The sequence below is a fragment of the Otolemur garnettii genome, unplaced genomic scaffold, assembly GCF_000181295.1.
Source record: "Otolemur garnettii isolate 467f Iridium unplaced genomic scaffold, OtoGar3 scaffold00110, whole genome shotgun sequence".
Lineage (NCBI taxonomy): Eukaryota > Metazoa > Chordata > Mammalia > Primates > Galagidae > Otolemur > Otolemur garnettii.
Genome location: NW_003852505.1, coordinates 3,940,368 through 3,956,534, shown reverse-complemented (window position 1 = coordinate 3,956,534; position 16,167 = coordinate 3,940,368). Strand labels below are relative to the sequence as shown.

The following is a 16,167-nucleotide window of genomic DNA, read 5'->3' as shown; positions in this document are numbered from 1 at the left end:
AAGTGGGTGGTGCCTATAGTTCAAGCAGCTAAGGCACTAGCCACATACACCGGAGCTGGTAGGTTCAAATCCAATCCAAGCCCACCAAACAACAATGACAACTATAACCAAAAATAGCCAGGCATTGTGGCAGGCGCCTGTAGTCCCAGCTACTTGGAAGGCTGAGGCAAGAGGATCGCTTAAGCTCAAGAGTTTGAGGTTGTTGTAAGAGTGACGCCATGGCACTCTACTCAGGGCAACAGCTTGAGACTCTGTCTCAAAGTAAAAAAAAAGAATGAAAGGGAAATATTTATATGTAGGATATCAGTCTCAAGAAACTTGATTTAGATATTCTCCAAACACCCATGGATAGCAGCCCTCAGTTAAATAAACCACTGTTGAGAACAGAAATGTCAGCCCTGATACCATTGGTGATTTGCCAATTATAGATGGTTTTATCTGTTCGATTTAATATTTTGGTGCAAAACTCCATTTATTATCTGCAGAGGTATTTAAATATGACTAGTATGGTCACATAAAATAACATTAATTTTGTGATACAAAATTCTTTTTTTTTTTTTTTTGAGACAGAGCCTCAAGCTATTGCCCTGGGTAGAGTGCTTTGGCATCACAGCTCACAGCAACCTCCAACTCCTGGGCTCAAGCAATTCTCCTGCCTCCACCTCCCAAGTAGCTGGGACTACAGACAGCCACCACAATGCCTGGCTATTTTTCAATTTTTTTTTGGCAGTTTTTGGCCAGGGCTGGGTTTGAACCTGCCACGTCCGTGATATGGGGCCAGCGCTGTACTCCTTTGAGCCACAGGTGCTGCCCCACCTGGCTATTTTTGGGTTGCAGACGTATTGGTTGTTTGGCAGGCCCAGGCTGGATTTGAATCCGCCATCTCAGGTGTATGTGGCTGGCGCCTTAGCCGCTTGAGCCACAAGCACCAAGCCAAGTGATACAAAACTCTTTAATGAGAATGATAGACAGACAACCTGTATAACATTGGCTTCTAGGGTTAATGCTTTGATTTAGTAGTTTGTTAATTAAATCCCCATAGATGAAGTGTAAAAATAACCTTTCCACAGCAAACTCTTCATAGAGAAAGGGTTGCAAAGTTCCAGTTTATACCAAACAGTAATCAGATACTATTAAAAGCTAAAGATTATCTGAGTCCTTGGTACCATATACAGCTTACTTTATTTGTAGCATCAAAAGCAAAATGTATATAAGAAATACTGGCTTGGTGCCTGTGGCTCAAGTGGCTAAGGCGCCAGCCACATACACCCAAGGTGGCGGGTTCAAATCCGCCCGGGGCCCACCAAATAACAATGACGGCTGCAACCAAAAAATTGCCAGGTTTTGTGGCGGGCGCCTGTGGTCCCAGCTACTCGGGAGGCTGAGGCAGGGACTCGCTTGAGCCCAGGAGTTGGAGGTTGCTGTGAGCTGTGATGCCACGGCGCTCTACCCAGGGGGACAGCTTGAGGCTTCTGTCTCCAAATAAATAAATAAAAAAATAAATAAATATAAAAAATGTTTAAAAAAATACTGAATCAACTTAGCTAATCTTTTTCTATTACATATTTTAAGGGTCTTTTTTTTCTTTACAGGAAAAATGCTTTCTGAAAGCAACTCATTTTTGAAGGGTGTGATGCTTGGAAGCATTTTCTGTGCTTTGATCACTATGCTAGGACATGTTAGGATTGGTCATGGAAATAGAATGCATCACCATGAGCATCATCACCTACAAGCTCCTAACAAAGAAGATATCCTGAAAATTTCAGAGAATGAACGCATGGAGCTCAGTAAGAGCTTCCGAGTATACTGTATTATCCTTGTAAAACCCAAAGATGTGAGTCTTTGGGCTGCGGTAAAGGAGACTTGGACCAAACACTGTGACAAAGCAGAGTTCTTCAGTTCTGAAAATGTTAAAGTATTTGAGTCAATTAATATGGAAACAGATGACATGTGGTTAATGATGAGAAAAGCTTACAAGTATGCCTTTGATAAATATAGAGACCAATACAATTGGTTCTTTCTTGCACGCCCTACTACATTTGCTATTATTGAAAACCTAAAATATTTTTTGTTAAAAAAGGATCCATCACAGCCTTTCTATCTAGGCCACACCATAAAATCTGGAGACCTTGAATATGTGGGTGTAGAAGGAGGGATTGTCTTAAGTGTAGAATCAATGAAAAGACTTAACAGCCTTCTCAATATCCCTGAAAAATGTCCTGAACAGGGAGGGATGATCTGGAAGATACCTGAAGATAAGCAGCTAGCAGTTTGCCTGAAATATGCTGGAGTGTTTGCAGAAAATGCAGAAGATGCTGATGGGAAGGATATATTTAATGCCAAATCTGTTGGTCTGTTTATTAAAGAGGCAATGACTAATCACCCCAACCAGGTAGTAGAAGGATGTTGTTCAGATATGGCTGTTACTTTTAATGGACTAACTCCTAATCAAATGCACGTGATGATGTATGGGGTATACCGTCTTAGGGCATTTGGGCATGTTTTTAATGATGCATTGGTTTTCTTACCTCCAAATGGTTCTGACAATGACTGAGAAGTGGAACAAGAGTATGTATATGATTAACCTATAGGATATGTGTTATTATCTGTAGTAATGACTACACATCCAATATAGTTGTATGTTTCTTTTCTTTTTTTCTAATTTTGTGGCATTAGTATAATCATATTAAAGTTTGTCTAAAATTTAGTACATTTTTAAAGGGGTGTGGTTTTTTTCTTAAAACACATGAAAACTGTAAATGCATGGGAGAGAAATGTTTTAAGAATAATAATTTTGCAGATAAAGTATATATTTATAAATATTGTATTTATGTGGTAAATTATAAACATTAAAATCTGTATGGCACAGTTTTGCTGATAGGTTGAAAATTTATTGTCTTTTTAGCTAAGTTATTGAATTTGTGATTAAAGTAAAACTTTTTGTGTATTTACTTCTAATGTTGATTTATGGTCTAACTTCCCCAAGAGCCAATGGATTTGCTTTCTTGAAGTACAAAATCAAGCAATTAAGGAAATGTTAGGATGAACATTGATATTGATCCCTGAGAGAAGTGAAAATGACTTGCAAAGGTTGAGTAATGTTCCCAGGAGCTAATTTTGTGGCATTCCTTAGCTTACACAATTTTAGTATAATTCTCTATACGTCAGTATGCAGATAATGATGTTGGAGTGGTGACTATGAAGAATTTAATCATTTAACTGTTTTTTCCCAGTTAATCAAGTTCAGCTATAACTTAGATAAAAATGTATCAGTGGAGATTTATGTACTCCTGCTAGGCTAATGAAATCTGTAGAAATCTCCTTTGAAGTCTGGGCACAATGGCTAACACCTGTAATCCTAGCACTCTGGGAGGCGGAACTGGGTGACTTGCCTGAGCTCAGGAGTTCCAAGACCAGCCTGAGCCAGAAGGAGACTTGTCTCCAAAAATAGCTGGGTGTTGTGGTGGGCGCCTGTAGTCCCAGCTACTCAGGAGGCTGAGGCAAGAGGATTGCTTGAGCCCAAGAGTTTGAGGTTGCTGTGAGCTATGACACTATAGCACTCTTTTTTTTTTTTTTTTTTTAAGAGATAGAGTCTCACTTTGTCGCCCTGGGTAGAGTGCTGTGGTGTCACAGCTCACAGCGACCTCTAGCTTTTGGGCTTAGGGGATTCTCTTGCCTCAGCCTCCCTAGTAGCTGGGACTACAGGCACCTGCCACAACAATGGGCTGTTTTTTTGGTTGTAGTTTGGCCATGGCCAGGTTTGAACCTGCCTCCCTTGGTATATGGGGCCAGCACCCTACTCACTGAGCCACAGGTGTCACCTGACACCATGGCACTCTTACCGAGGGTGACAACATGAGACTCTGCCTCAAAAAAAAAAAAAAGAAAGAAAGAAAGAAAAGAAAGAAATCTCCTTTGAAGAATTCATTTTGGACATCTGACAGTTTCACTTAGCTGAGTTGAGTCTGCCATGGTTTCTGTTTCCTTGTTCAAATTTTGAGACATTTTTCTATGTTCATAATTATACCATATCTGTGTTTGGTGTGGAAGCTCTAATCTCTTATCTACCTTGGATTACCATCCATTTGCCTAACTTCAGTGACTATCCAGAAACTTAGCCCAGTGGTGGACGCAAAGCTCCTGTACTTAGAAATGTGTGGGATACTTGGGGCTCGCTTGTCCCATAATCTAGCCAGCACATGCTGTATTAAGTCAGATCTAAAAGCCCCTGTGGAATATGAGATCATGACATTTTAAGAGACCAATATTTCCTGTTAACTAGCCTCATATTGTTAATGGTCTCCTACAGCTTTAACCAAAAAGATAATTTCCTCAAGAGGGCCTTGGGTTTGAAATTATTGATCCTCAAAGTAGTGTATAAAAACACTTTAAAATTTCTCTGATTTTTCTCATTAGGGTTTTTGGGTAAGATGAAGTTTTTTGTTTTTTTTTCAGATAGTCTCACTTTGTCACCCTCAGTAGAATGCTATGACATCATAGCTCACAGTAACCTCAAACTCTTGGGCTCAAGTGATCCTCTTGCCTCAGCCTCCCAAGTAGCTGGGACAGCAGGCTCCTGCCACAACATCCGGCTATTTTTTTTAAGAGATGGGGTCTCTGGCTTAGGCTAGTCTTGAACCTGTGAGCTCAGGCAATCCACCCACCTCAGCCTCCCAGAGTGGTGGGATTATAGGCATGAGCCACCACGCCCACCCAAAGTATTGTTAATTTTGAAGAATAATTAAACCCCTTTATTAAGCACCCTAATATGTGATATCAGATGCAATTACTATAGATTAATTCGTGTTCCATGTGAGTACAGTGATGAACAGTATCTGAGTATGACAGTTTATAATATGTGCCACCTTGCCCTCAATACCAGTGTTAAAATTTTTTTCTTGCTTTTATCTTTAGTGTATCAAAATATCACAGTAAATTTCAGAGAATGCACTTCATTGTTTTGCTAATGAGTGCTAAGTAAGGTAACATTGCTTTTTAAAAGAAAATTGGTGCTCTTGATAATATTTTTATACATGAGGGTTTTTTTTAATAAAATGTTGTCTTAAATATGCTATCTCTTTAAATTCATTTGTACCCAGTATTATATATAAAATCTGAATTGGTAACATGGAAAATAGTACTACTGAAGTGATGGTTACAGATTTGATGTTAGCTTTACATTAAAAAATAATATATTCAATACCCAAAAACTATAACCCTAACCCCACTCTTATTCAGCAGAGTTGGAAAGAATGGAGGTCTAATGGCAATTGATCATGGTTATGAATGTACTTTACATATAGTTAGTGGCTAACATTTTGGATAGCACAGGTCTAAAGGTAATTCTAGAAGTATAAGACCCCATATATAACTGAGATGTGAATGAGAGAAGCTTCTTCTAAAGTTGCATTTATTTTTCTGGTTGTCTTAAATGCAGTGGAAACTGCAATCTCCCTTTTAACAGGCTCCAGACCATCTCCTTCCATGAGTTCACTCACTGGATCTTCCTTCACTAAATTAAAATATTGAATCTTGAAGCTTCACACTCCACCCAGGAAAGCAGGCAGCCCCTAGACATGGGAAAAAGGCAAAGAAACGGATTCTTCTCCAGAGCTCCCGCCCTGCCCACACCTTGACTTTAGCCCAATGAGGTAAAACGTGGACTTCTGAGCTACAGAAGTGTGAAATAAATGTGTTTTTTAGCCAAAAAAAAAAAAAAAACCATTGAATCTTGGCTCGGCACCCATAGCTCAGTGAGTAGGGTGCCAGCCACATACACTGAGGGTGGAGGGTTTGAACTCAACCTAGGCCAGCTATACAACTGCAACAACAACAACAAAAAAGCCAGGTGTTGTGGTGGGCGTCTATAGTCCCAGCTACTTGGGAGGCTGAGGCAAGAGAATCACTTAAGCCAGCAGTTCTCAACCTGTGGGTCCCAAAACCTTTGTAACAGTGAAAATACATCATGGCAATAGGAAGGTTGAGAACCACAGACTTAAGCCCAAGAGTTTGAGGTTGCTGTCAGCTGAGATGCCACAGCATTCTACTGAGGGTGACTTAGTGAGACTCATGTCTCAAAAAAAAATTGATTTGTTTGAATCTTAAACAAAATATAGATTTAGGCCATTTGGCATTTTTTGCATATAGTTAAGATTGCTTATGTTTTAAATTTGATTTATAATACCCAGATTTTCTTATAATGCATTTAAACAAACTATTGGGTTTCCATAAAGCAAGGAACACCTCTGTTAGAAAATTTGCTGAATGCAGAGTCTAGATATACAGCTCGTTTCATTGTTAAGAACATTGTGTTCCTTTTGATATAGGCTAACTTCTCAAGTGGATTCAGTGCATGCCTGTGTGGTTACTTGAAAAGCGTATGTTTAGAGAAATTAGCTTTCATTTGGCATTCAAAGAAAATTCAGAAATGTTTACCAACTCCTCCCCTTAAAAAAGATTCCCTCCAAATGTAATTAACCATACTCAATTCTAATATCATCAAAGATAGAATACTACAGAGCACTGAAAGTATGAGGAAAATGACTTGTTTGGAAAATATGAAAATGACAGTATATACCTAGGGTCTCTACCACAACAAAATAAAAACCCACTTTTATTAGTGTGGGGTCTATATGCTGTAATTTTTCTCATATACAAGGTGCAGTAAATATTGCCCATAAAGTCACCATACATAGGGAAAATGGGAAATGTAGCTAAATGTACCTTCATTTACGAAATATAAAATTTTAGAAAGAGATGGCCAATATGTAGAAAATGTTTTCTAAGTATTTTGTAAATAAAGGTACATTTAGCTAAAATTTCCCATTTTCTCTATGTATGGTGTCTTTATGGGCAAACTTTGGGACACCCTATAAATTGAGTATCTATGAAGTTAACACTAGGCCTGGCGGTTTGTAGAAAGCGAAAAGAGCCCAAACTCATGATTCATTATAGGGAGTCAATCATTTTACATAAGTTTTGCATAAGCAATAGACAAGCCATAATTTATTATTAGACTATAGCAGTCCTTTTGTCTTAAATTCCTAAATTTGATAAATGCTATTTCTTTTAACCCACATTAATTTGCATTTCTGGCATATTTTTCACTGATACCAAGCAAAAATAGCCAAATTGGCTATGCCGTTGTATTGGCAATTTTGCAATAGCCCTGCCAGAAAGAGCATGACTTAAAAGTAAGACTCAGATTTTAGTGCTCACTTCAGCAGCACATACATTAAAATTGTGATGATGCAGAGATTAGCATGGGCCCTGTACAAGGATAACATGAAAATTAGTGAAAAAACATAGTTTTAAAGAAAAGATTCAAATGCAACCCAGACTTTTCCTAACACAGGCAATGTAACTTAATCACACATACCCTTATATTAATCTGAAATAAAAGAAAAAAGACACTCAGATCTTAAGACATAGAAAGAAAGAATAACTACCCTTTATGTATTAGACTTCTATGAGGAAAAAAAGTGCTTTGATTGAGTGACTGACACATTTACCTATGTACCCAAAGTGCTGAACAAATGGGAATGTTATAATCGTCAAAATACCACCACAATACCATCTGAGGGGAAGAGGGAAAAACTGTACCTGCCTTGATGGAAGACTGAATACTGGCACTGAGAATCTTCTTTTCCATATTTACCACTGTAAAGCACTGCCTCTAAAAGAAAGCTTCAGGGAATACGACCTATTCTCCAGCCCATCCAGTGCCATCCAAAAGAAATATAATGTGAGCCTCATGCATAATTTTAAAGTTTCCAGTAGCTGTGTTGAAAAAGTAAAGACACAGGTGAAATTACTTTTGGTAATGTAGTTTATTTAACCCATATATATCCAAAATATTGTCATTTCAACATGTAATCAACAGAAAAAATACTTTACATGGTTTTCTATTAAGTCTTTGAAATCTAGGATGTATTTTACAGTTATAGATTTCAAATCAGGCTAGTCACATTTCAAGTGCTCAGTAGCCACATATGAATGGCTAGTGGCTACCATATTTTGACAGCACAAGTCTAAGCAATTCTAGAAGTATAAGACTCCCAGGGTTAAATGTAAAGTACAAAAAACTTAAAGTTTCTTCTAAAAGTTGTATTTATTTTTCTAATTTTCTTGCAATGGTAACTGCAACCTTTTAGTAATCCCCAGACCATCTCCATGCATGAATTCAATCACTGCATCTTCCTGCTCAAAATTAAATAATTGGATCTGGAGCAAAATATAGATTAGGCCCCTCAACTTTTCCTCTTAAATTATAACTGAATCAAAACTGCTCCTATCATTGATTTTAATATTCACTAATCCTTTCCCCATCTCATAGCAACCTGCTAATCCTCATTTAGCTCATTATACTCTACATCCTTATTGCCATGCTCCTTAATAATCCTCCTTCTTAACATCCTTTCCTAGAGATCTAGCAAAGGCTTTTAAATAACACAACCTTTAAATGGTCACAAATGACCTGGCTTGAAGATAACTAATAATAGAAAAAGTTCAGATCCCACTGACTTCAATTCAAAACATCCTCCTACTTTATGCTCTGTTGCTGAAGAGGGAAACAAAAACATTTCCTCAGCAATACAAATAAGACACCATGAAAGCATCCCACTCATCTCATTCAAATTATATCCACATTTTTCCCATAGAGGCTTGCCAACTTATACCTCTCTCCAATAACCCATAAATATAATTCAAATGTAGGCAGATTAGCAGTTTATAAAATATAAGAGGAGAGTCTTCTGCAAAACAGACTTAGCAGTGAGCCAGACTTAGATCAAATTCCAATTATTTTTTTTTCAAATTCCAATTCTGCCATTTATTAGCTATCTATCTTCAGGAAAGTTATACCACCTCTCTGAGCCTTTGTTTCCTCATTTGTAAAATGAGAATTAAAATCTGCCTCATTAAGTCATTGTAAAAAAAAATAAAGATTGGGCAAGATACTTACGTATAGTTAGTACACGTAGTAGGCATTTAAGAATGTTATTTCCCTTTACCTCTTATTCATATGAACAAGTTTAACTAGGACTCTAAACAGCTAAATATTATTTATCCTTCCTTTGTATTTATTATGGTAAAATATTAAAATATTGATATGAATAATAGTTGGTATTGAATATTCAAATTCACAAGGGAATTCCTTAATAGTTTTCAAGATAACATCTGTACATTTAATCTGTGCCATGCAATAAAACAGCTTTTCCTAAAACAGTTTTATAAAATTTTTAAGGAGAAATTCATAAGTTGCTTTTAAGAACATTAGTTTTAACATGCTCCCCTTTCACAGCAAATTAGACATTTGGGGGGGTAGAATTGCCCAAATTGGTATGACTTCTATCTCCCCACACTTTAATCAAGAGGTTTCTCTTTTTATCAGCAAAAGCTGTTGTGTAAATGAGATTCCTGTATCCCAGTAAATGTATCTGGACACTGGGTACTTGAGAGAGAATTCTTTTTAACAACCAGAAGCTAACAGGGCCATATGCCTTCTCTCAGACCTCTGTATTTGGAAACAAGAAAGAATTATTTTGTAGACTCCTTTTCAGACATTTTATAAAATATAAAATTTTAACCTTGTGAAACACAACATATAAGTGCAGGGTAAGCATCCAAGTTTTTAATAACATTTTAGCCCCTACTATTTTTAAAACACAATAAAGCCATGCCAATGAAAAATATTCTCCAGTCAGATCCTTCTGAAAGATGTTTAGGAGACAGATACTAATTTGATGTGTTAGAGAATGCTGTTTTTCCACTAAATCAAGCTGTTCTACTCTATATTCAAATATATTTCAATTGAACGTTTTTAAATTTAAAATGCTTATACAAGAAAACTTTAAAAAGAACTTAATCATTAAAAAAAATACTTTTCCTAATCCTGGATAAGTCTACTGTCTAAAAAAGCTGTCCATAGCGTACAAGGTGAAAGGACTCTCCTCCCAACCTCCTCACCCTGTCCAATCTAGTCCAGATGTGAACAGTGAATTTTGGCTTCAAAAAATGAATTTTGGGCTCAGCACCTGTGGTTCAAGTGGCTAACGCACCAGCCACATACACCTGAGCTGATGGGTTCGAATCCAGCCCAGGCCTGCCAAACAACAATGACGGCTGCAACCAAAAATAGCCAGGCATTGTGGTGGGCGCCTGTAGTCCCAGCTACCTGGGAGGTGGAGGCAGGAGAATCGCTTGAGCCCAGAAGCTGGGGGTTGCTATGAGCTGTGATGCCACCGCACTCTACCCAGGGTGACAGCTTGAGGCTCTGTCTCAAAAAAAAAAAAAAAATGAATTTTGAATGCAGCAGCATTAGAACTGATGAAAAAAAGTATCCAGATTAAGAGCATACAAAATCTTTCAGATCACTAGAAACTGAAAAATTGTTAAAACAGTATGCAGAGGGCAGCTCCTGTGGCTCAGTGGGAAGGGCACCGGCCCCATATACTGAGGGTGGCAGGTTCAAATCCAGCCTCAGCCAAACTGCAACAAAAAGTAACTGGGCATTGTGGCAAGCGCCAATAGTCCTAGCTACTTGGGAGGCTGAGGCAGGAGGATCACCTGAGCCCAAGCACTGGAGGTTGCTGTGAGCTGTGACACCATGGCAGTCTACCGACGGTGACAAAGTGAGACTCTATCTCTTAAAAAAAAAAAAAAAAAAAACAGTATGCTGGAACAGACATTTTGAGCTCCAACGAGGGAAGCAAAATTAAATGTACATACTGCTTTTAAAAGTTCTCTCAACTTTAAGCTTACTCAAGGACTATTAATAGACAGGATCAAACTAACATGCAGTTTCATCACAAAATCATCTTACTTTGGTGAACTTACTGGTTGGCAAGTTTCCAAGCCTCAGGGCTTCATTTATATATCAGAATAAAAGGAGAACCCCAGAATTTGGGGACAAAGACAGAAAGCATCCCCTTTTGAAACAGAAGTTAGTAAGAATGATAATGGGTTGCCCAATCTTGGCAGTCTTCCCAATATGGAATTCTCACAAGGCAAAAAGGGAACTGAATTTGATTCGTTTTCAAGACATGTGTCTGGAGAAACAGCACTTTCCCCAAGCAAGTGCTTAGTTAGGACAAATGTTTTATTCCTTAAAACCCCATCTTTCGTTCACATGCTTGTGAAAATTAGAAGAAATTGGTTATTTCACATATGTGATTAAATGAAAGATAATAGTTATCATTGACAATCAAGACTGTGATAAAAGTTAAAATTAGAAAGAAAAAGGTAAGTATTTTTATCTTTAAAATCTATGTAGTAGAGTTCTGAGAATCTTACAATGAACTTGAAGGGAGTGAAGCAATTTATTATGCCCTGCACGTCCCCTATAGTTACATATTGGCTAAAGTTAAAGTATTTTAAAATTGGGGAATAAAGCAAGAATAACATTTACAATATGGAAATCTAGTTTATTTTGAGTGTGCGAATGGGTTGATAAATTTGATTGTTTGCTTTCTGTTTTTGCCTAAAAGATAAACCAATTTCATATACAAGGCCTGTCTCTTAAGTATCCAGCCATGTATGTATCTGTTTTACACATAGCTGAATAGTTTCCAGACGGCCCCTGTATATTAAGATATCTGCTATATTTTGGCCATCACCATCTATTGTTTTATAATATTCCATATAAGATTGATGACTACAAGTTCGATCTTTGGTTAACTACCTCTGATGTTTTTACACACTTTTTCCCACCTCCCTCTAATCCAAGTTCTTTCAGTCATTTGAAACATCAGTTTTCACTTACATTACTTTGTTTTATTTCACAAACATTACCAAAACAATCGACTTAATTAGAATTAGACATTAATAGTGAGGCATGTAATTCTCAGTAACAACTAAGATTTTAAGTAGAAATTATTTCCTTAATTCACCTTTTATTTCTCACAGGATAAAATTTGGAGTTTTCACTCTAAGAGGCAAATATTAATTATACTAATGAGTCTGGATGTTTTTATTAGTTTTCCCTTCCCATGACCTGTTCTTAATGAACACAGTATTATTAGGAGAAATTATATTGAATCATCACCACTATCTCTTTCCATGTGTAAATTAAATTCTCTAAAAGACCAACCTTTTAGAGACAAACCATCCTGTCTAAAAGTCTCAACATTAATTTAAAAACTGGCTTTCAATCATTCCTGATTTGATGGTGTTGGGGTCTTTTACTAACACTTAAGGGGTTTTAATATAATATTCACCAAATTGATATTATAATTGAAAATATCTACTCATTCTTTTACCTGCTATAAAAATATAATAAAAGTATACATACAAAGTATAAATACATATAGGTATAAAAAAGTATAATACATTTACATGCATCACAGTCTCCATGTTGGGACAGGATGATTTCTTAAGAAACTGCTTCTATGAGACTGTGATATTAAGAGTACAATTATATTTCATCTAATTTTTACTGCCTTAATTATGATCGATATATTAAACAATAGTGTTCTGCACAGCTTCCAAAATATATTTTAATGGCCTGATTTTTATAGGTTATTGAATAACTTTAAGTTTCTCATTGCTTGAGACCTCAGAAGTGATGGTTATAATGGTATAGGGGGCATACATTTTCACTGTTTTTCTTTCACTACAAATCACAATTAGTGGATATTCCTTTAGGAATTGGAATCATTTTGAGTTTCTTGAAGAGCCTTGAGATATATTCTCAATATTAAGGAACCTAGATAAACAAAGTTAAAATATTTACCACATTTTGTTTGGGCATACATTAATTTCATATTTCTATTACTAGATAATTACTACATTATTCTCATGAACAAAAAAATGAAATATTTGTTATAATAAAATACCTCTGCAAATTTAATTAACTGCCATTCTTATATTTTCTTCTGAAATACTAAGAACTATTGTATCCTCAATTACTGATTTGTATAGAGGGGGAATTTAGCTGGATATAATCATTGTTTGACAAATGCCACATGACCTACTGTTAGGGGAATATCAAATCTTTCAAACTGGAAATATTCATGACTACCATGGGATAAATCCAGCTGTTTTTGTTTGGGGTCCAGAACACACACATGCACACAAAAAAAAAAAAAAAGAAAGAAAGAAAGAAAGAAAGAAATGAAAAGAAAGAAAAAGGAAAAATGTAACAACCAACAGAACACCACCAAACCACTGTAACAGAGAGTCTGCTATTAGAGGATTGGCCAGGACTTTATGCTACTGACTGGACAACAGGACAACCATATGGATTGGAACACTGAATTGTTGCCACTCCAAGACATTTGGATTTTCTTTCTTTTTTTTTTTTTTTTTTTTAGAGACAGAGTCTCACTTTGTCACCCTTGGTAGAGTGCCAGGGAGTCACAGCTCACAGCAACCTGGGTTTAGGTGATTCTCTTGCCTCAGCCTCCCGAGTAGCTGGAACCATAGGTGCCTGCCACAACGCCCAGCTATTTTTTTTTGTTGTTGTTGCAGTTTGGCTGGGACTGGGTTTGAACTCACCACCCTTGGTATATGGGGCTGGCACCCTACTCACTGAGCCACAGGTGCCGCCCACTGGATTTTCTTTTAACTTCACATTGGATACAATATAAGTACTATTTTTATATTTGGTTCACATGTAATTTACAAATTTTGACAACTGAAACTGGAAAAGTATTAGCAAATTCCTACTGGCTTTATAAATTAGTATTGGGCTGTTACCATTACCCAGATTTTTAAAAAATGTAAATTTTCTTTACTCACTAGACTAGAAACTCCTTATGGGTAAGGACTGCTTTATGTATTAATCCTCTTTGTGCCATATTACCTAAAACCTAGTAGATATTTAATAAATACTGAGCTGAACTGACTTCAGCTGAGTAAGAATCAGAAACACAGAAATGGCTAGACTATAAGTTGGTTTGGTACAAAATTAATTTTGAATTAACTAGAGATACCTTGCTTGAGAGAAAACAGGCCTTCCCTGTATTCAGCTTTCAGGAATATAGGTAAACTAAACATTTCCTTCAAGCATAATGCCTAAAGAGACTGATACATCTGCTAGTTTAACTTCTTTGAATTGGCTTCCACGCAGGACTTAATGTTTAGAAAATGACAAGGCACACACACATAGAGTGAAAATCCTGATTAACACTGATAATCTGAGGCCTCAGACCCAGGGGAAGCAGGGAACATATGTATTTAGTCCATATCACCAAGGCAACACAGTGTACCTCAGTATAGTAGAAAAACAAGCACAGATGTTGATGTTGAAAATTTTAAAAGCGTAGCCTATGCCCACTGTAACAGTAGTTAGATAAAAGGATAAACTATTTCAGAAACCAGGCAGCTAGAAGTTTAACTTCTCTAATGTGTGTTTGTGTGTGCTTTGTTGTTCACTGCTAACACTCCATAGGCAATCTTGGTCAATTAACATTACCTTAGCACCAAAAATAAAGGTTCAAAGTTTGGTTTTGACATAAATGACTTGTATATTCTTTTTGTAAGAACATATGGAGTGGCTCGGCGCCTGTGGCTCAGGTGGCTAAGGCACCAGCCACATACACCTAAGGCGGCGGGTTCGAATCCAGCCAGGGCCCGCCAAACAACGATGGCTGCAACCAAAAAATAGCTGGGCATTGTGGCGGGCACCTGTGGTCCCAGCTACTTGGGAGGTGGAGGTGGGAGACTTGCTTGAGCCCAGGAGTTGGAGGTTGCTGTGAGCTGTGAGGCCACGGCACTCTACCCAGGGGGACAGCTTGAGGCTCTGTCTCAAAAAAATAAAAAGATTAAAAAAAAAAAGAACATATGGAGTTATAATCCTCAGATAGGGTTGCCTCCTCTCCCAAATGAAGAGACATCTGAATTTGGAGCCAATAAGTCAGTATAAAATGAGACTATCTGAGAAATGAGAAACCTCCCTTGAGAGACGATTTATAAATATATTCCAATAAGACTACACTTTTATCTACCATGAACAAATAATATAACAATATGGCAAGTAGTAGAATAAAACTGGCATGACAAGGAAAACTACATGGAACTTTAAAAGGATATAGGAAGTAAAATATCAGGGCACCTCTACAGGCTAGGAAAAAGAGACAAGATTTTGGCAAAGATAAGCATTCTAATTAAAGATGAAGCAGAAAAAATTCTCCAAGCCTTATACCAACCCAAATGAAAGAGTACCCCAAGTACCCCAACCTTCCTTTGTTCTTATCCATGTTCATCAAGAAACTTCCTATTTACACATTGTTTACCCTAGGTAGACTTACTACAATAAATTAATACATTTACATTCTAACTGGGGAATCATTAAGTCTTAAGAGTTTTGTCAGTGGGAATGGTTTCTCAATCTGAGGATCAGACCCTGGATCTACATTCACCTATGTTATATCCTGGGAGGTCCAGCTGGAACAGACAGCTGGAACGATCTCTCTCTCTTTTTACTATCCACCCTCACCTTTCTCACCAACTTCTAACTGTAACACAGGTCACCACAATCTTGTAAATGTCTGTATCCATCTGAAAAATAAAATCACATGTCATATATTGGTAAACAACCAAATGAAGATGGATGATACACTAGAAAAATAGCAAGATTATTAGGAAGAAAGGCCTTTATCACCAAATTAATTCATAACTGGTCTTTTAACTTCCAATAGATTACTGTTCTTACTAAAGTAGGCCCATGGTCCCCATACTCCATTTAAGATAGGAGATATATAGTCTTTGAAGAATAAATGGGGACCCAAATCTGGAAGTTCTAAGCATCTGTTAGGCATGATTCTACTCAAAGAAGGCACTAAAAAAAAGAAAGAAAGAAACCCAAATCTGATCAAGCCTTTTTGATTATAGGATATGCAAGAGGCATAAAAACAAGGTAAATAACTTCACAATGATATAATCAACAAAATCTATACTATGTGTAGAAACTTTACCAAACAATTAAATTTCTAACATAGTAAACTTAAAAGGGAAAAAAAGAGAACTTATAAATTAAGGAAGATTTAAATAAACAACCAAATATAATGTATGAAACTTGTCCAGTGCTTAAGTTAAGCAAATCAACAGTTAAAAAAAAAATAGACAAGCAAGGGTATTTGAACACAGTTGATCGTATTAAGAAAAAATTTTGGGCTCAGCGCCTGTGGCTCAACCGGCTAGGGCGCCAGCCACGTACACCTAAGGTGG

At 36.9% G+C, this 16,167-nt stretch overlaps 2 protein-coding genes and 1 non-coding gene across 4 annotated transcripts in view; 2 read left to right on the top strand and 1 right to left on the bottom strand.

The window, feature by feature from the left end:
• The window catches only part of C1GALT1C1 (C1GALT1 specific chaperone 1), a 5,629-nt gene extending 2,576 nt beyond the window's left edge, over positions 1 to 3,053 (top strand). Inside the window, exon 2 of the mRNA XM_003797019.2 lies at positions 1,593 to 3,053. Coding sequence (XP_003797067.1) covers positions 1,593 to 2,554 — 962 coding nt within the window. The 3' untranslated portion in view covers positions 2,555 to 3,053. The remainder of the gene's footprint in view (positions 1 to 1,592) is intronic.
• A 4,157-nt stretch (positions 3,054 to 7,210) lies between these two features.
• LOC111727531 lies at positions 7,211 to 7,314 on the top strand. Its single transcript, XR_002775065.1, has one exon. It is a non-coding gene; the product is annotated as a U6 spliceosomal RNA (small nuclear RNA).
• Positions 7,315 to 15,194: 7,880 nt separating this feature from the next.
• The window catches only part of MCTS1 (MCTS1, re-initiation and release factor), a 12,242-nt gene continuing 11,269 nt past the window's right edge, over positions 15,195 to 16,167 (bottom strand). For both annotated transcript variants that reach the window (XM_012809653.2, XM_023517402.1), the window contains one exon: positions 15,195 to 15,415. In XM_012809653.2, the coding sequence (XP_012665107.1) occupies positions 15,337 to 15,415 (79 nt within the window). In that variant the 3' untranslated portion in view covers positions 15,195 to 15,336. The remainder of the gene's footprint in view (positions 15,416 to 16,167) is intronic.